This window comes from Centrocercus urophasianus, unplaced genomic scaffold (genome assembly GCF_019232065.1).
Source record: "Centrocercus urophasianus isolate 14NV4802_14NV808 unplaced genomic scaffold, USGS_Curo_1.0 seq_22, whole genome shotgun sequence".
NCBI classification, from domain to species: Eukaryota; Metazoa; Chordata; class Aves; order Galliformes; family Phasianidae; genus Centrocercus; species Centrocercus urophasianus.
The window spans coordinates 18,769,423-18,789,240 of NW_024884778.1; the positions used below are offsets into that span (position 1 = coordinate 18,769,423).

The 19,818-nt window shown below is 54.1% G+C and overlaps 1 protein-coding gene across 3 annotated transcripts in view; it reads right to left on the bottom strand.

Moving 5' to 3' along the window:
- Nucleotides 1-19,818, bottom strand: part of CACNA2D2 (calcium voltage-gated channel auxiliary subunit alpha2delta 2) — a 128,976-nt gene that overhangs the window by 16,589 nt on the left and 92,569 nt on the right. For 2 of the 3 annotated variants that reach the window (XM_042823319.1, XM_042823321.1), the window contains exons 4-6: nucleotides 11,626-11,685; nucleotides 4,112-4,174; nucleotides 324-462 (exon numbers count right to left, since the gene is read on the bottom strand). In XM_042823319.1, coding sequence (XP_042679253.1) covers nucleotides 324-462; nucleotides 4,112-4,174; nucleotides 11,626-11,685 — 262 coding nt within the window. The remainder of the gene's footprint in view (nucleotides 1-323; nucleotides 463-4,111; nucleotides 4,175-11,625; nucleotides 11,686-19,818) is intronic. The other variant, XM_042823320.1, reaches the window with a different exon arrangement.

Here is a 19,818-nt window from a genome sequence, read left to right on the forward strand (position 1 = left end):
TCCATCCATCCATCCATCCATCCATCCATCCATCCATCCATCCATCCATCCTCTTGCCACCTCACTGCCCACTGCTCTCACCTTGCCCAGCCCCAGGACCGTGCTCTCCAGAGCACTCTGCAGGGCACTGATGCAGGGCTGAATATCCCCACATCATTCCACAATGGTCCTCTGCTGCCTTCCCTTGGGATTTCACCCGCCCTTAATGCCCCTCCATAACCTCACCCCAAAGCATCCCGAACTCAGAGTGAGCCCTGGGGACAGCCACTCTGCGGCTGGTGGGGACCCGGGGGACGCGGAGGCAGGCAGGTGGGGGCACTCACAGCCTTTGTAGATGTCAGTGGGGATCTGCACGGCAGCATATGAGTAGTTAACCTTGGTCTTGAAGTTGGCATCGTCGGTGAACTCCAGCTTCAGGGAGTTGGACTTCTCCCGCTCGATTTCTTCCCCATCGGGATCATCCTGGGAAGGGAGCAGGGTCAGTGGGACATCCCTGGGTACCTCTGCCTGGCCCCCACCCACCAGTCCCAGTTCTGCCCTAGGGCTTTGGTAGCACCACCAGGCTGAAGCCAGACAAAAATCCCACCTGGGCAAAAAAATCCTTGAAAATCAATTAGCGGCAAGAGGCAACTATCAAAGAACAAATTAAAACCGAGCGCGGCTCAGCGCTCTGTCAATAAGCAATGCAAACAATATTTAATTATGGTGGAGAGATGGCAAATCCCTCACTGCTGGTGCTGGATCGTGCTCCCCCCGCAGCGCCAGCGCTCAGCCGTGAGCCCTGGGCAGGGGACGTGCCCTGCGCCCAGCCCAGCTGCTTGCAGCCGTGGGATGGCAGAAGGGCTGGGCCTGTGTGGGGAGGGAGGAGACGTGGTGGTGACATTGCCCTGACATTGGGAGAGTGGCAAAGCCATTCGCCACAGCTCGGGAGAGTAACAGGATTGCTGTGAAGGGTTCGGTTTTAATTCCAAGAGTCGGCAGTGTAAGCGTGCTGCAGGCCACAGGGCCTCCCGAAAGATGCTGAACCCAATTACGGCTGCAGGAGCCTGGCTGCAGGCACGGATAGCTCTGCCTCCCTAGCTGGGGTGGAAATCCAGATTATGCTGTGCATTCTGCTCTACCACCCACCCCAAAGGCTGGGCACCCCTACATGCGCCAATTTCAGAGACAAACACAACACTGCAGGTGCAGGAAGGCCCCATGCATCACTGACACCTGTACAGCGAGCAGCCCCATGGCGACCTGATGCCACCCAGCTGCTGTCAGCCCTTACCCACACAGCTCCAGGCCTAGCTTGGAGCTCTCTGGCGTGGGATCAATGCCTCCCAGTGCAGCCTCATGGAGCCATCATGACCAGCTGGGGCACAGAGGGACTGTAAGTAGGGCCAGGAGCAGAAACACTGCATGCAATCGGTGCTGGAGCTGCTGTTGGAGCATGGGAGGGAAGGATTTGGGGCTCGTATCGCTTTCACCGAGCACAGCTCTGCGCATCCCTGGCCAGATTGCGCAGCATTTCTCACCTTAGCATTTCAAAAGAACTCCGAAGCATCTACTGCATCTCACAAACGTTACTGTACACCCGACGCAGGCTACAGAGACGCTACAGATCTGGATACTTTGTTTGACCGTTCTTGGCAATGCAACAGCGTTACCCAGTACGGCTTCAGCAGCACGGAGCTCTCACCAGCCGGCTGGGAGGTCGACCACGTCCCTGTGGCTTTCTTTGGTGAGCTGCCCCGTGGAGCGACATCTCCATGGGAACGAGCCGCTAAGGACGGCTGGGGACGTGTCAGCACAGGGACAAACACTCGGTGACATCGCGGCCCCGGCGGGCTCCGTGCCCCCAGGTGCCCCCACCTGCCTCCATCCCACCACGCACTCACCGCATTCGGAAGGAGAGCCCAGCCCAGCAGAACGCCCTTCTCCCTCCCCCAGCCCCGAACCTTTCCTGGAACGCAGCAGCTCTGCAGCCCCGCTCTGCTCCGAGCAGCACGGCTATAAATAACAATCAGCCTCTCCAGCCGCCTCCCCTCGCCCCCTGCTTTTTTTTTTTTATCTTTGCCAAAGGTACTGTTTGGAGATCTTTCTAGACCATTTATTTTTTGAATTACCAGCCAGAGGAGAGAAGAAGGGGGAAGAAAAAAAGAGAAGGGGAAAAAAAAAAAAGAAAAAAGGCAAAAGAAAGAAACTTCTCAGGCTGATAGCTTATCGGGAGGCAATCCAAATGCCACATGAGTCGAGGAAGTTGGAAGATTAAATTTTCCAACCCCTTTCATCTGCTGCTGACATTTCAGGGCCGCTCCCCCTCCCTCCATCCCCGCAGCCAAGGCTCTGGGTGGCAAGTGCTGGTGGCAGAGCGGTGACACGTCCCTGTGCCGTGGGACAGGACAAGGCCACGTGGCCTCACGGCTCCAGGAGAGGTGCCTGGGGCTGTGGTGGGAGCGGAACAATCCAGGGCAAGCAGTTCTCCCCCTGCCCTACCTCCTCTGCTTTGGCAGCTCTGCATCTACTCACACCAGCAGACCGGATTGTGACACTGAAATAGAAGCATTTTGTTTGGAAGATGACAAGAGGAAACAATCTGACTCCTAATTGCTTTTCTGTGCCTTTTGTGAAGCTGGAAGCGCAGAATCTGGCTCACGGATAAGTTCAGCTGGTGCAAACCTGCACCTCTCAGCATGGGAACGACTCTAGGCCACTTGGGTGTCCCTAGCAAAGACCCGCTCCAGCCCTGCCACCTCTCAGTGGGGCTGTTGTGGCAACCAGCTTCACTCTTGGAGGCACAGTGGTCCTGCAGCGATGGGGACAAGGACATCCCCAAGGACTGATGCTGCCGTGCTGTGGGGACATCTGCCCAGAGAAGTAGTGGTGCCCCATCCCTGGAGACACCCAAGGTCAGGCTGGATGGGGCTCTGAGAACCTGACGAAGCCGTGGGTGTCCTTGCTCATTGCAGGGGAGTGCAACCACATGGCCTTCAACGGTCCCTTCCAACTCGAATGAATGCGTGATTCCAGGATCTCTGCAGCCACAGCTAAACCCCACTTCACTGCCTGGGAAACCATCCCCCGGGAGAGCAACACGGCCCTGCACATCCTGACCCAGGCCCTCAATTGAGCACCACCCCCTGGCACACGCAGCCGCAAACCTCTGCACTCCTGCGCTCCGTGTACAGCGCCCAGCCCAGAGCGGGTGCTGCCCTGAGTGCGGCCCTGAGGACAAACTCCCCTCCCCGGCCCTTGGTGGCAGGGAGTGAGGAGCGCTGCTCCTGCAGGCACGCGGAGAGCCCTGTGGTCCCCCAGGAACACGTGCCGGCGGCCCAGCTGCTAAAGCCCACTCTGAAATCCAAAATCTGCTTAGGGAGATAGCAGAGCCGAGTGCAAGCAGAATGAAAAGGAAGCTCATTTCTTTCTCTCCCTCCTTAAACCCAGTATGAGGCTGGTGAATAAGTCCTGGTTACATTGAATAGGCATTGTCTATCAGAACCAACTTCATTTCAGCGAGATCCTGCTCAATTTAAATATAAAAATTGAAGCAAAATAAAAGAAAAGACAGAAAGACCGCTATTTAGTGAGGTTCAGACCCACCAGTATCATCTTCCCCCTTCTTTATTTCAACATCACCTTCTTCTCCCTCCGTTATTTTTTGCCAGAATGAAATTTGCCAGGGTCATGCTGGGTGGCAGCGATGGCATAAGTGCAGGAGTGCTGCTGGCAGGGTGGGCAGCATCCTGCCCCGTGCCTTTCCCCACATGCAGGGACAGCACAGCCCTGCACTGGGCTGTGGCACAAAGCTCCCTGCGTGCCAGCAGCTTGGTGTGACGCGGGGTGACGGCAGTCCCCTGGGGCTGTCGGTGCGGATTTGAAGCCCTGATTGCCAGAAATCACAGGATGGCTGCTCAGGGAGAGGGCAAAGAATTAGCTTCAGTCGCTAATTAAAGATTTGCTCTTCATTTGAATTTCAGATGCCGGCTTTAATTTTAGAAACTTCAGCAGCCGCACAGGGACCTGCCCAGCAGGACCAGGGCTGGATGTCACCGTGGCGTGGCCAGGGCTGGGGATGGGTCACAGCAATGCGCGTGCACCCACGGTGCAAAGGGATGGTGGTACTCACAGTACTCACAGCACTCACGAATTCTGTGTCTGCCTTGGAGTCGTAGTACTCGATGTCTTCCTCCTGTAGAGAGAGCAGAGCTGCATGAGGGCAGGCGTGGATGGGGGTCCCCATCACTGCCCCGTACCCCTCCTCGTACCGCAGCGCTGGGACGCAGACCCTCACCACGCACAGCCCACTCCGCTGCCAGTCACCCAGTGGGTGACACTGGGATGCAGCGTGTCCCCATGCCCGGGATGCTGCAGTTGTACTGAGGGAGCTGTGGCACAGCCAGGCAGCAAGGTGGCTGCGCAGGTGAACGGTGAGCAGCATCCTCACTTTGTGGCCTTAATTTGGGGTTTTTAAAAGCTATTTACGCAGGAAGGTCTGCTCAGATCCCTCTCCCTGCACACTAGGGCGCGAGGCAGCTGATAGCACTCAGAGAGAGGCAGGCGATGCAGCCAGCCGTCACACTGTCAGAACAGCATCTCATCTCATCTCCCAGCACAGGGGGGAATTAAAGGGCGCTCGGGGCTCTCTTGTGCACGCGGCGATGCGGGTGCAGTGGTGGAACACCCTGCATGGCTGTCACTGCTCGCTGCTCACAGCACGGGGATGGCCCATGGGGGGCCCCCGTGTCCTCTCCACAGCTGCCCCAGATCTGGCAATGAGGTAACGTTGATAGAGGGGAGCAAAAAACTCAACGCAGCACCTTCTGGTTTTTGTTATTAAAAAGCCAGTCACTAAGGGAGTGTACTTATTATCTGTGATTTGTTGTGAGGTGCTGAGGGGTTCACAACGACAAGGGAAGGGAAAAATAATACATTGCCCCTGGATACTTCTCTCCCCACAGCCCTGCCCCATACCAGCAGCATGCCCCTGGCCCGTGGCCATCTGCACCTGCAGTGAGAGGAGCCCCTGGAGACCCGTAACACAAAGGAGCTAATTTCATGTTTAACGAGCTTTAATCAGAAGTGAGTGTGACTAACAACAGCCAGCCAGAAGGGGCTTTGTTATTCATTTTATCTTCCATCAGCTCCTCCAAAAAGCTCTGTCCCCCTCTGGTGTGCAGGATCAGGGACTTGCCCATGTCAGAAGCTGGAGTCATTCTGTCCATGCTCCATGCCACGGGTGGTGTGTGTGCAGGGGACATGTGGGACATCATCATGGCTCCACACCGGGGTCTCAAAAAGGGAGCAGGGAGTACTACAGTTTCCTCTCCCTTGCATTTGCTCTTAAAGCCACACTTGTACTCTTCACCTGATCCTTGCCTCCTCCTCCTCTGACCCAAGCAAGCACAGGGGCTGTGTAAATAGTGCTGGTATTTCTGCTGTCTTTCTGAATAAATGCCAATAGAGAAAACGAGTGGGTGGAGATGTTGAGAGGTTTGGGAGCAAGAGCCCGCCCAGCATTGCCCTTGGCTCTTGGAAGTGAACCTGTGCAGAAGCATTTGCTGCTGTGAACTGGCAGAGCACTGCTTTGAACTGGTAGGTGCTCCTTGGTGTAGCACTAAGTACTTAAGTGCAGCTGCGTGACAGCACCATGAGCACCATTACCAGAGAAGCACAGGGTTATTTTAGTCTTCCAGCACGTGGAAATTACCCTGGTGGTTAAGCCCAATCACAGAGCAATCCGCAAAAACTGGTGAACCCACCAGCACCACACCCTTCAATTCTGTGGTCCCCTCCTGGATGGAGCTGCCCCATGCCCTCTGGGGACCCCAGCCCCCTGTGTCCCCCCCCCGGGCCTTCCCCAGCCTCTGCAGGCACTGAAATACGTCTTTGTTTTTAAACACACTGGAACAGGTTGTCCAAGGAGGCTGTGGATGCCCCATTCCTTCAAGGCCAGGCTGGATGTGGCTCTGGGCAGCCTGGGCTGCTGGTTGGTGACCTGCACACAGCAGGGGGTTGGAACTGGATGAGCAATGAGCACTGTGCTCCTTTGCAACCCAGGCCATTCTATGATTCTACAAACAGTTCCAGCAATTCTGAAAATGACATTAGAAAGGTCAGCACTCTGCTGGCAGAGCTGCAGCCCAGTAGGGTCAGAATATGGGGGAGGATGGAACCATGGGACAGGGATGGCATCCCATTGGCACCTCAGCATGCAGCAAGCCAGGCACGTTGGTGCTGCCAGCAGTGGTAAGCACACACCTGGGGGCCCCCAGCTCCCGGAGAAGCCCAAGTGTAGCGTGTGGGGATGCAGGATGACCCACAGCTGTGTGTCAGGATGAATCCCTCCCATTACAGCCCAAAGGATGAAGCAGAATGCACCACAAACAGTGTTCCATGCAGGCAGCAGCCCCACCAAGGACAGGTAGGGACAGCCATCATCATCTGCCAAGGCATATATATATATATATATATTTTAAAGCAATTTCCTCCTTCCATCCCTCTGACAGAGCAGGGGGAATATTTAAGTGATCTGTCAGCACCTCCTTCACCCAACCGAGCGGATGGTCCCTGCTGATGGCACCCAGTCCCGGGGCAGGGGGACAGCAGGATGCCCATGGCACCCCTCGCCCAATCCATCCCCGCTGCCCCCAGAGGCACATCTGCTTCCCCTAAGAGCAAATGGCACAACCCTGTGGTTTTTGTGAATGATTTTCTTGTTCTACTTTCGTCCAGAATGGCTCTACAGCAAGGTTGGTGCTTTAACACAGTAATTCTCAGAGCGTAATGAAAGCTGACATTATATCAAACACAATAAAGACTCTCAGTTGATGGAGATCATTCCTGAACACACAAACCCATTAAACTGAAAAAAAAAAATATCAATTCTACACACTCGCCAGCCAAAAGAAAATGTGATTTGTTATCTAAAAGGGGGTTATAAACACAGCTTCAATGCACTTTCTGTGCTGTAATGAAAACTGGGTTTGAAATAGCAAGACGACTGCAAATTAGAGTATTTGATTTTATTTTCTAACTTTTTAGGTAAGCCTTCTACAAGGACAAGTGCAAGGTTACGGTGGCGATCTTTCTGTTCTCCACCGATAAGTAGGATCTGTAATTAAAGGAGGAGAAAAATGAAATGGGGATAAGGAACTTGTGCTTGCCCTTCTGAAGATGCTTTGACCGCAGAGGCTGCTGTGGTCCTGCATGGCCGCAGAGAGGGGCTGGGGACAGCCAGCCACAGCCCCACTGCTGTGCTCCCACTGCCCTTCTCCCATTGCTGCAGCCCTGCCACCGTGCTCCCATCACTGCCTTCCCACTGCCATAGAACGGCCCGGGTTGCAAAGGACCACAATGCTCATCTGGTTCCAACCCCCTGCTACGTGCAGGGTCGTCAACCAGCAGACCAGGCTGCCCAGAGCCACATCCAGCCTGGCCTTGTGCCTCACCACCTTCTGAGTGAAAAACTTCCTCCTAATATCCAACCTAAACCTCCCCTGTCTCAGTTTAACACCATTCCCCTTGTCCTGTCACCATCCACCCTCATAAACAGCCATTCCCCCTCCTGTTTCTACGCTCCCTTCAAGTACTGGAAGGCCACAGTGAGGGCTCCAGCCCTCTGCTCATCTCAGTGCCTCCTCTGGACCCGCTCCCAGAGCTCCACGTCCTTCCTGTGCTGGGGGCCCCAGGCCTGGACGCAGCGCTGCAGATGGGGCCTCACAAGAGCTGAGCAGAGGGGGACGATCACCTCCCTCTCCTGCTGGCCGCCCCTTTTTCATGCAGCCCAGAACACAGCTGGCCTTCTGGGCTGCAGGCGCACATTGCCATGCTGGGCTTCTCTGCTCTTCCCCAGTGAGTGAAGCCTCAGTGATTCATTCTGTCCTTCCCCATTTGGCGAACGGTGCTCCCGTTTTCCCCTGAGTTTCATTTCTAATGGAGCTTGAAATTATCTGGGCTTTGTTATTTGCTTCCTTTTTTGCAGGTGGGAGTTATTGATGGAGAGCAGCCCTCCGTGCCACATCTGTGCCACAGCATGGCACAGCACAGGAATCTCTTTGGGAAATATGGCTGTTGCAGTGGTGGCTGGCTGTGGGGGCCATCCCGTAATGCATGTGCTCAGAGGCAGGAACAAAACAGAAACGTGAGTGCGGTGCACAGAGCATCCTGGGCAGAGCACATGGACATGCGCAGAGCTCCAGAAGGGGTTATTGCCAAAAGATGATTTCCCCATCTTTGAGATGGAACCCAGAGGGAAGCGCTTTGCGCCCGAAACATATGGAAGAGGGGAACTTCCCCATGTAGCAGGGAAAAATGCTGTGAGGAAGAGAAACTGGGAGAGAAACAACAGTAATAAACATTTTATGAAGCAGAAAATGGCTTATAAAGAAGTCAACTTTTAAAGGCAATTTATATAATCCTGCCAAGCGCACATAAATGGGACTCTGCAGCACCTAAGTGTCCCTTAAAGGGACAAAGAGCTCTGCTGCCCAGCACACTGAACTCAGCAACACCATGCCTCGACATGTGTTGTGCAGGCTGGGCTTTGTCACCATTCTGCAGAGCTGGCTGTGGTCCCTGCACTGCCATGCATCACCTGCCCTGTGCTCCAGCTGGGGACCCCATGGTGGGATGTACACTGGGATTGCATGGTGGAATAACAGGGAGATGAGGATGGAGAAACAGGGAAAGCCAGTTGCTAGGTGGTGTGCTGGTGTTCTTACCATCATGCTTTGCACCTGGCTCTTGTCTGAGCTATGTGGCAAGCAGGGGATGGCAGCTGGTGCGCAGCAGCATGGTACTGGGGACAGGGATGGGGACACCTGGAGCATGGGGACAGCACCTGGGACATTGCTCCATGCCCCCCTTTGTGGAACAGAGTCCCTAGCTCTGACAGCACAACATGCACGTCCTACACAGACCCCACGGGGCCCTGACTGTGCACCTGGGGACCAGAAACATCTTCCAGGGAGGACTGGCAGGGCAACAGGAACAGGGACAGCTGTTCTGCTGCTCGGACCCAAACAGCCTCCATGTGCTCTGCCCAGGATGCTCTGTGCATCCCGGGGGGGGGGCAGCCTCTGCAGGACACAGCCCTGGAATGGATGAAGTGTGTGATGACACGGAATGGAGGACAGGGCAGGACTACAGGGGTGGTACATGGATCAGAGCAGAGACACTTCCAGTGCCACGCGGGAAAGAAAGCGCCGCCAGTGTGCGGCATGGGAACCAAAAACCCCAGCACTGGTGAGGGAGAAGAAACTTTCCAGGCAGAGATCAGTGCTGTGTGATCGCTGGGAGCGACCTCGCAGCCGTCCTCGCTTCTGCTCCTGTTTCATTTTCCCCTGAACCTCCATAGCAACCCATCTGCAGTGAGCAACTCTAATGTTTAATGGTCCTGCCATTAGCACTAATGCATTGCAAACACTCAGCATCTGCCGTCGCGCATTCAGATGGAAACACAAAAATAACCACGCTCGGTGCAATCTGTCATAAACTCCAGCTCGAGGTTACGAAATGACACGCGGAGAGAGCAAGGGAGAGCTGCGGCCAGGATGACCGGCAGCTGGTGGGACAGAGGAGCATGGTGATGCTGTGGGCGCTACTGTGGTCCTTGGCACCTCATCCTGGTGGTGCTTCTCGGGTGGTGGGACCAGCACTTCCCCATGGGCAGCACAGGCAGGAGGTGGCAGCTGCACTTGGCAGCACGGCCCCAGCATCCCAGCAGCATCCCACCCAGCTCTGCGCTGTCCTGATAAAGCTGCGTGGTGACGCATGGCCGCGCATTGTTTCCAGGTGACTCGCTTCTAATTACCTTGATGAAGTGGTAGCAAACAGCGCTGTTAAAAATATTTTTCAATGAAAGTGGGTTTCTGAAAGGTTTGTGCCACATACTGCAAAATGAGCCAAGAGTTCCCAGCGCCACAGCTGCTCCTGCACACTGGTTACCACCAGGACTGGCTCTCTCTCACCCCGCCCACGAAGGCTCCAGAAGGGGAGACAGTGATTTTGGCTGTGGCACAGCAAAGCGAGGAAACGTGAGCTGAACCCACAGAGCTGTTGTATGAAGAAGTGCAGGGAGGGTTTTCCTGCTAGGTTGACATTCCGCTGTGCCCCACTTGCTGTCCTCCTGATGCCTCTTCAACCCATCTCCAGGGAAGGGGTGAAAGTAACTCGCAGAAAGCTCTTGGTGACCATTGGTACTGGATACAGCAGTCTGCTGGATGGCACAGCTAGCGGGTTCATCTCACCTTCCATTAGCAAAGCTGCTTCTATTGGTGAACGGAAGGCAGAGGACATGGACATGGCTGTCTCTCCTTTCCCTGCAGTGCCTTCTCCCTGCTCTGCAAATGGCCAGCACTCCCAGTGCACTGCAGCTGAGCAGGTGCGCTCCTGAAGACCCCTGGAAGCTCGGCACACACAAGTGTCAGCCAGACACAGCTGCTGATGGGGCAGGGACAGGCTGGGAGCACCCATCACCTGGCAAGCATGGCTCAGCACCTTGCCTTCTCTTCTGCTCTTCCTTCACCTTTTTCTCCATGTTTATCTGTGCTGCCATCACCCATGGCAGGAGGGTCTATAGGAGCAGCATTTGCTTCAGTTTCTATTCTCTCCCCCACCTCTCCTTCGTTTCCATCTGCATGTCCAGTGGAGCCCACTGACCGCCCTATTTAGCAGCCAAGAGCTACAGGATGGCCAACCCCTCCTTGCAGGTGGACATGGACAGGTGTAGAGCCAGGACAGCGGTGCACAGGGACCAGCTGGCCAGTGCTGGAGGAGGGTTCCCTCAGAGGTAAATGCCACTGGGTCCATGTGAGGGGCTTGTCACACAGAAGGATAGGGGCAGGCAGCCCAGTGGTGACATCCCTAGGCCAAGGCTCACCCTGAGCCAAGCCATTGCCTCAGGAATGGGAACAGAGAGGAAAAGGAGAGGCCATCACTGTGGGACAGTACCAGCTGCATGTGGAGCCCTGGGGCTGCCAGCCTGGGGCCAGTGATGTTTGTACTCCAAGAGATGCCCACAGAGGTGGGGCTGTCCCCAGGCTGTCCCCTCAACCACCGCAGTGGGCTCCTGGTGGCAGGGCAGGATCTGGCTCGGCTCTGAGGAAGAGGCTGGTGGACTCAGATATTTTTACTGCAGGTTCCATTTGCACTGGAAGGAAAACAATCCTTCCTTCCTTTTGTATTATTGTTAGAATTTGAGAGCATTTCCAGGCAGAACACTTCAGATTCCTGCTGAGCGTTATCACTGCCATAATTACAAAGTCAAATGCAATCATTAAAACAACATCTTCGCTCCTTCCCCGGCAGCAGCCAGGCACTGCTGTCAGGTGCCTCAGGCACGTGAGCCGCTACCCTTGCCCAGCGCTTGCCCTGAAAAACCAATCCTGAAACCCTGAGAAACCTCTCAGCAAGAATCCAAAGCCTCATTCGGTTCAGCCTTCCCCTTCTGCCCACTCCCACCCGGCTGCAGACAAGCTCAGAATGGATTTGTCCACGTAGCCTATGGATGGGGATGACAGTAGCTTTAAAATTCATGAGGAACCAAGGATAAGGAAGGAGGAGCTGAAGGATGGGAAGCAGGGAGGGGACAGGTGTGTCACAGCGTGTGTCCCCACGGCACATGGTGAGCTGGAGCCTTACCCGGATGTTGTCCTGCCAGTGGTGGGCTTTCTGGAACTTCTCTGCTGCATTCGCCAGCCTCTGCAAAGAGAGCAAGAGGGGAGAGTGAGTGTAAAGCTGTGTGATGCCCACGCCATGGCTGGCCCCAGCTGTGAGCAGTCGAGAGAGGCTCCATGGGGCTCCCTGTGCCCACAGCCTCCATCCCCTCTCTGTGTGCCTAGCAGCCCTCTGCATACACAACCGCTGCAGCCAGGACCCCACAGCCGCCCTCCCTTCAGCAAGAGGCTCCAGGCAGAGGCAGCACCTAACGATGCTAACTGCACAGTGCTAATTAGCCATGAGGCTGGCAAGGTTGTTGCATCCCAGCAAGGCTCCCTGGAGAGCTCAGCAGCATGGGGATGCAGCCAGCTGAGACGTGCCACTGCTGACATCCCCAGGCACCCACTGCTCTGATGGAAGCACGAGGGCCCTGCACAGTCAGCCTGTTGAGCCCCCAGTTCACACTGGGCACAGTGTGCCTCCAGCTCAGCACCTCGGCTGAGCGCCAGGCACAGCAAAGCACTGGGAGCACTGAGTGTGCAGTGCCATCGTGCATCTTCCCATGGGGACAGCACGGCTTGTTCTTATCGGCTGCACAGAGATGAGTATTCCATCACTGCACTATCTCAGCCCGCACTGGTCAAAACTTTCTCCTTTAACCTTTTTCTATTGCTTGAAATTTTGATTTCCAAGCCTAAGTGCCTGCTTTTCACAGCTAGCATCTGTTGGGAGTTCAGCAACCCACAGGGTGCTGCAGTGAAACTCGTCCCGCCTGGGTCGCTGGGAGAAGATCAGAGATAGCAAACATAAAAGTCAAATGTCTGCTCATTTTTGGGGCAGTTTTGCCCAGGGGGGGGTTGGTGTTAGCAGAGCTGCGGCCCAAATCCTGCACCCTCCCCCTGACATTCCGTGCTCCGCTTATGCACTGAGATGGCTGATTAAGGGCAAGCATTTATTCCGAGTTGTACTTAAGGCAGCAGTGATGAAATATGCATTTTTCTATACTTGATAAGAGCGTGTTTGTTTATTGCATGCCCAGGGAAGATTTATGGACATCTTTAACTATTCATTGCCTCGCAAGAAGTGCCTGGAGTGCTGCAAATGGTGCACTTGGTGTCTGCTGTACCCACTACAGGCACTTCAATGGAATGTATTTTTCCTCTGGAAAACGTCAATTTGTCAAAGTCAATCTGGACAAAACTTTGTTTTTAAGAAAAAATAATCCAGATGTTCTTTTCTTCTTCGGCTAATCAGTGCATTACAGGGATGGAGGAGGTGGCAGCAGGGTGGCAACGTGCCCCAGGGAGGACAGAACGTGGTGACAGGGATGGGCTGCAGGGCATTCCCATCTGTGCGCAATGAGTTCATCATGAATAATGCGATTGGGATCGATACAGCTCAAGGATTATTTCTAATCCTTAATAACGATTAAACCATTATTTTACAAGTGCTGCAGATCAATCATCCCATCTTCAGCCACGCTGTGTGCAAGGCACTGCACGGCCCACCCCGTGCCCCTCCACTTCTGCGTTCAGTGTGGTGCTCCTGTCCTCCAACCAATGGAGCCCTGGGAAGCTTTTCCAGCCTTGCTTCACCACAGGGCATTAAGGGCACGTGCAGATGCCACCTTTCACCCCGTCACTGCAACTCAGCCATGCAACGATGGGGCAAAGCGCAGCATCTGCACGTGCCCAGGGTTGTTGGGCAGCGACGATATTCCCTTTATATGCGCACAGGGAATATAAATCTTTAGCAAACACTGTAAAGCAACGAAGCATCTCATCCTGTAATAATCTCCGAGACAGTTGATCCCAGGGCTCTTATTACCCCAGCAGCAGGCATATGAAATCCAGTCAGCAGCCGGCTCAGCCACAGCCGGGTATTGATCACGGAGCGGCTGCACAAAGTGCCGCAGCATTTTTCTATCAGTGCTAACTTGTTTGCCAATAACTCTTTCAGCCACATGGCATGGGAGAGAAAGGAGTGGCCAGAGCCCATCTCTCCTCCTCTTCAGCCTGAATCTCTCTCATCCCCGGGGCTAGAAGGTGATGGAGCCACATCTGCAGTGGGCTGTCTTAAGGCACGTGCTGCACATCAGCCGGGCTGTGTTTGAGATGAAGCCGGTGGCTTTTTGGGTGGACTCTGACTGCCAGCACCAGGCTGTACTGCACACAAGTGGAAGCATTTGGCTTGGCGCGTGTGGAAGGACAGCCAGCACACCACACTGCCTGTAGCTGCCGTCAGCCTGCTGACATCTTGCATCTGGTTAAACCGTGCTGAGGAGGATTTTGAGGCATTTTCAAAATAACTGTGAGAGTTTTCTGTTTGTGCCGAGCAGCCAATTAAGCGGTTTGCAAACAAAATGGAATCACAAAAATTTGCAGTGCTGCGTGCCGCATTTGAAAGTCCATTATTAGGAATTGACACCGGGGAAATGTAAGCAAAAGCTTCTGGAGTCTGCCTGTCCAAGCACTGGTGATGGTCGTATTCCCGTCACGCCAGGAAAATCCACACCCAGGAAAAAGCACGGAAGGTGGGTGAAAAATGCACTGAGACAGCATGGAGAAGGGACTGGCAGATCCTGCAAACTCAGCAGCCACCTGTATGACAGCTTTGCCTTTGTCCTCCCCAGCAGCCCGAGGGATGGAGCCAGGCTGTGGGGTGTGGGAGCAGGACATTCCAGCTTCACAAAGAGCAGCCACCTACCCCTCTCCCGGGTCTTTATTCATTGTGCCTGAAACGTTGCCCCTGGCATCGTCCTGCAGCTCCACTGCTGGGACTGCAGGGGCCTTCCCTCCTTCAACCTGCTGCTACACCCAGGGAGCAGGGAGGCCTGAGACTTGCTGTTTAAAAACCAGACTGGGGGAGTAGGAGCGGGAGAGCTCCCCGAAGGGAAAAGCCATCAGCTGGAACAAGATTTCAACAACTACACGTTTCTTGACCTTTTCCACAGTCGTATCTTAAATGTTGCACGGCCGAATGTGATAAAAAGAAAAAAAAATATTAATAAAATAGATTTCATTTTTTTAAAAAGGTCAGGACACGTGTTACAGGGAAAAACTCATTTAAGTGCATGCCTTCCCCCTCGCCGATCCTGAAGGCCCCTCTGCCTCACACCTCTGTGCACATCACACTCAGGGCTCAGCTGCAGGGCTGGGACCACGAGCTCAGAGACAAATGCTGGGGAGCTGCCCACACCTGGTGGGATGCTGTGTGCTTAACCCAGAGATCCTCTCCTTGCTGCTGCTCCACGTCAGGCTCAAACGTGTCCTCAAATCCTTACGTGGTGCAGCGCCCCAGATCTCAGCCCCCACACCTGCACTCGCCTGCCCACCCCAATGACCTTTCACAGAATCACAGAATCACAGAATCACCCGGGTTGGAAGGGACCTCAAGGATCATGTAGTTCCAACCCCCCTGCCTAGCAGGGCCACCAAACACACACATTCAGATCAGGTTGCCCAGGACCCCGTCCAACCTGGCCTTGAACACGTCCAAGGACGGGGCATCCACAACCTCCCTGGGCAGCCCGTTCCAGGGCCTAACCACTCTCCTTGTAAAGAACTTCCCCCTAACATCCAACCTAAATCTTCCCTCCTTCAACTTCGATCCATTTCCCCTAGTCCTGCTGTTGTCAGCCCTTTTGAAGAGTTTACTCCCCTCGTGGGTGTAGGTTCCCTTCAGGTATTGATAGGCTGCAATGAGGTCACCCCGCAGCCTTCTCTTCTCCAGGCTGAACAAGCCCAACTCCCTCAGCCTGTCCTCATAGGGGAGGTGCTCCAGACCCCTGATCATCTTAGTCGCCTTCCTCTGGACCCTTTCCAAAATCTCAATGTCTTTCTTGTACTGAGGGCTCCACACCTGGACACAGTACTCCAGATGGGGCCTCACAAGAGCCAAGTAGAGAGGGACAATCACCTCCCTGTCCCTGCTGACCACCCCTCTCCTGATGGAGCCCAGGATCCCATTTGCCTTTCGAGCTGCCAGAGCGCACTGCTGGCTCATGTTCAGTCTCTCGTCCATCAGGACCCCCAGGTCCTTCTCTGCCGAGCTGCTCTCAAGGACCACTCCTCCCAGCCTGTACGGGTGCCTGGGGTTCTTCCGGCCCAAATGCAAAACCTTGCACTTTGCCGTGTTGAACCTCATTAGGTTCACCCGAGCCCAGCCCTCCAGCCTGTCGAGGTCCCTCTGAATGGCATCCCTTCCTTCCACCGTATCAACTGCACCACTCAGCTTGGTGTCGTCAGCAAACTTGCTGAGGGTGCACTCAATTCCCTCATCGATGTCATTAATAAAGATGTTAAAGAGCACCGGTCCCAAGACAGACCCTTGGGGGACACCACTTGTTACCGGCCTCCACCTGGACACAGAGCCATTGACCACCACCCTCTGTCTGCGGCCTTTCAACCAATTGCTTATCCATCGGGTCGTCCACCCATCAAATCCACTTCCCTCCAATTTGGAGATGAGGATGTGGTGGGGGACCATGTCAAAGGCCTTGCTCAGGTCCAGGTAAATGACATCGGTCGCCTTCCCTTCGTCCACCAATGCCGTCACTCCATCATAGAAGGCCACAAGATTAGTTAGGCATGACCTTCCTTTGGTGAAGCCGTGCTGGCTGTCTCGGATCACATGCTCATGCTTTATGTGATCGAGCATGTTGTCCAGGAGGATCTGTTCCATGATCTTCCCAGGCACGGAGGTGAGACTCACTGGCCTGTAGTTCCCCGGGTCCTCCCTGCTCCCCTTCTTGTATATGGGAGTGACGTGACCCTTCCTCCAGTCATCCGGGACCTCACCTGACAGCCACGACTTCTCAAATATGATGGAGAGCGGCTCGGCAACCACCTCAGCCAGCTCCTTCAGGACCCTGGGATGCACGCCATCTGGCCCCATAGACTTGTATTCATTCAGTCTAAGGAGGCACTCTTGGACTTTCCATGGGGCTTGGCAGAAGTTAGGGGAGCGGTCAGAGCCGCAGGGGCACAGTCCTGGTGATGGATGTTTTAAAAGGAAATGTCATTTCAAAGCTGTCCAGGGCCCAGAACCAAAAGCATCCCAGATGCGGGCTGCAGATCTCTCTGTTGCTATCACAGAATCATGGAATAATTAAGTTTGGAAAAGATCACTAAGATCACCTAGTCCAACCATCACCCCATCCCTACCACCCGTGTCTCTCAGTGCCACATCTACACATTTCTTGAACACCTCCAGGGACAGAAATTCCACCACCTCCCTGGGCAGCCCGTTCCAATACCTCGTCACTCTTTCTGAGAATAATTCTTTCCTGATGTCCAACCTCATGCTCAGCAATTGGAGAAGAGTTCTGTCAACCCCTCCCTCCTTTCATCATTTTCTGTTATTTTTACCCGCTAAGAACAAAATAGAACTTAGTGAAAAAATGCAACAATAACTGTGATAACATTATGCTAAGTTATTAAACGGTGACAATGGGGGATAAATACAGCACATAGCCCATTCTATAGCACCACCGCCAGGACGGATCAAAGCCAAACACAGAGTGAATGGAGAGTAGCTTCCCAGGGGGAGCATCCATGTGTGCAAATGCAACGGCTGCTGTGCAGCTGGGGAGGGACCGACATGCAGGTGCACGAGACGGAAGTTGTGAGGGTAGGGAGGAAAGGTGAGGAACAGAAGGACCCCTGCTCCCTTGTGCTGGGCGAGCGATAGGGTGAGAGGAAACGGCCTTGAGTTGCACCAGGGCAGGTTCAGATGGGATATCAGGAAGAATTTTGCACTGAGCGGGTGGTCAGGCAGGGAGGGGATGTCTCCAGCCCTGCATGTGTTTCAGAGACACTCAGCACTAAGGGACATGGTTTAGTGGTGGACCCGGCAGTTATTTGATGGTTGGAAGCGATGATCTCAGAAGTCTTTTTCAGTCTAAATGATTCTATGATGCCATCGGCGATGCAGCATCCCCATTCAACTCCACTTGCCCTAAGATTTTTGCAACTGCTCAGCCAAGCGCAAGCAGCCTGAATTGGATGAAGATTTCCTCCAGCATCCCAGAGAACGTGCTCACTAACACTCCACAGGGCATCTCAGTCCTGTGCCCAGCTGGCAGCCTGGCACAAGCCTAGCTCAGCTTCTAGGGAGCCACTCCATGGTACGGAGCAGCTTTCTGAAGTGAGCCTTGGCCCTCGGGCCCCCACGGGCCAATCTTACTGGGGAACAGCCAGAGGACACCAGAGAGCAGCATGGAGACACTGAGGAGCAGCCTGGGGACATCACAAAGCAGAGCAGAGACATTAGGGAGCAGACTAGGGACATCGGGAGCAGAAGAAACCTCAGAAATAGGTGGCCAGACTTAACAGCTTGGTGCACTCATGAAACCCACAATAAAAGGGGTCAGCAATGATGGTGCTGAGCAGCACTACTCGCCTCTGCGTGCCCGGTCATGGCTCTTTCTGCTGGCCTGGTTTCTTCTCCTCTGCTTCAGCTAGCACAGGCTTCCCTGCTGTTCCAGCAGCTCTAACTCTCCTAAGACGTTATTTTTACACTTCTCTTAAAATACAACGCTAAGAGAGGCTTCTTGACTATATTAACATTAGGAATCTAATCAGCAATCAGACAGCTCATAATTTTCTGATTAGCTCTGATTATACTCAATCTTTAGGAAAGGAAAAAGGAAAAAAAAAAAAAAAAGGAAAGAGAGAGAAAAAAAAGGAAAAAATATAAAAATATTCTCTGCTCCCCAATTCTCTTTGCAGGGCATAAAGCCATGGCAGCAGCAGTGCTGTAGTCTCTGCCCCAACAGGACACAGCCACAGTGATGCAGGAAGATGCCCAATAATCTGTGTCATCACACATCTTCCCTTGGTCCTCCTGGGCTCAGCCAGGATGTCGTCTCAAAGAAGGTGCAGCACAGGGAATGAAGAGCACAGCAGGAGCTAACAGAGCTGGAGGAGTACAGCTCCATGCACAGCATCTCGGCTCCCCTGAAAGTCAGGGGAGGAGGATGCTGGAGAGGAAGGAGGTGATCTGCCTGGCCTCAGCCAAAGGGAAGAACTGAAAGGAGGAGCTTCTCCTGGAGAAGAGGAGGAGGAAGCTCAAGAGTGTTGGATGGAAGATGAACTACTTTGTGGCACCCCACAGGGAGAGATCCTGAGGAGAAGTGCCTGCTGTGGGCACGTGATGAAACCTGGGGGCAAGCTGCTCCTCTGTGGGATGACAGGGATGGATCGGCTGGGGCCTGTGCCTGGGGCCTTGGAATGGCCTGGGATCTGGGACTGGAGCCCGTGGCTTGGAGTTGAAGCTGAGCCAGCCTCCACTCACACCAGACCCTGTTGAGGGGCTTCTCAGCAGACCTGCTCCCAGCTGCAGCAAGCAACACTGTGAAGCATGAGATTTAATTATTTGAAGTCATGGCCTGCATAGCTACAGGTGAAATAAATGCTCCAAAAATTATCCAGCTGGCTCCTTAGAGCAGCTGCTGTGCTGGCACTGCCTCACAGTGCCACATGACCAGCAGAAAAGCAAGCCCCACGCAGCAATCCCTGCAGCCCAGGAGCCACGTGGAAGAGCCACGAGGTGTCACCTGGGATCACAAAGCACCTTCATGCCTCAGTGACAAGCCCAACCATGGCAGCTGCACCCTGTGTGTAGTGGCAGGCCGTGGCCAGCCCCAAATCAAGTGGTGATGGGGGGACAGTCCCCAGAGGCTTGTTTCCAGCTCTGTTCTCACCTCCCATAGCATGCACTGCAAACCCACACAGACCTGATGGCAGCAGGTGGGGCTCTGCTATTAACCAAGTTCGTGTGGACGGGGCCTTCCCCCTCCCTGTGCCAGGAAAGTCTCCTCTTTACACTCCAAACCCTGTAATCACATCTGCAGAGCCCTCTTTTGTAAAGCAGCCTTGCAGATGTAATTAGTTTGAGGTGACCTCGGGAAAAAAAAAAAGTTCAAGTTTAAAAAGAAAATCTCTCCGGTTAATGCTATGCAAATTGCCAGAGAGGCAATCAGGCTGACTTTTAAACACTGGCCCCAGTCGGAATGGCTCACAAGACAGCCTCATTGTCTCTCTATCAATTTGCATCTCGTTACCCACAATGTGCCGTGCTGGAGGTAACCTTTTGGGGTGTGCAAGGCAGCAGCGTGCAGGCTGGGGACAGCTGGGGACCTGTGTTTACATGGCCCGCTGTGCCCGGGTGGCT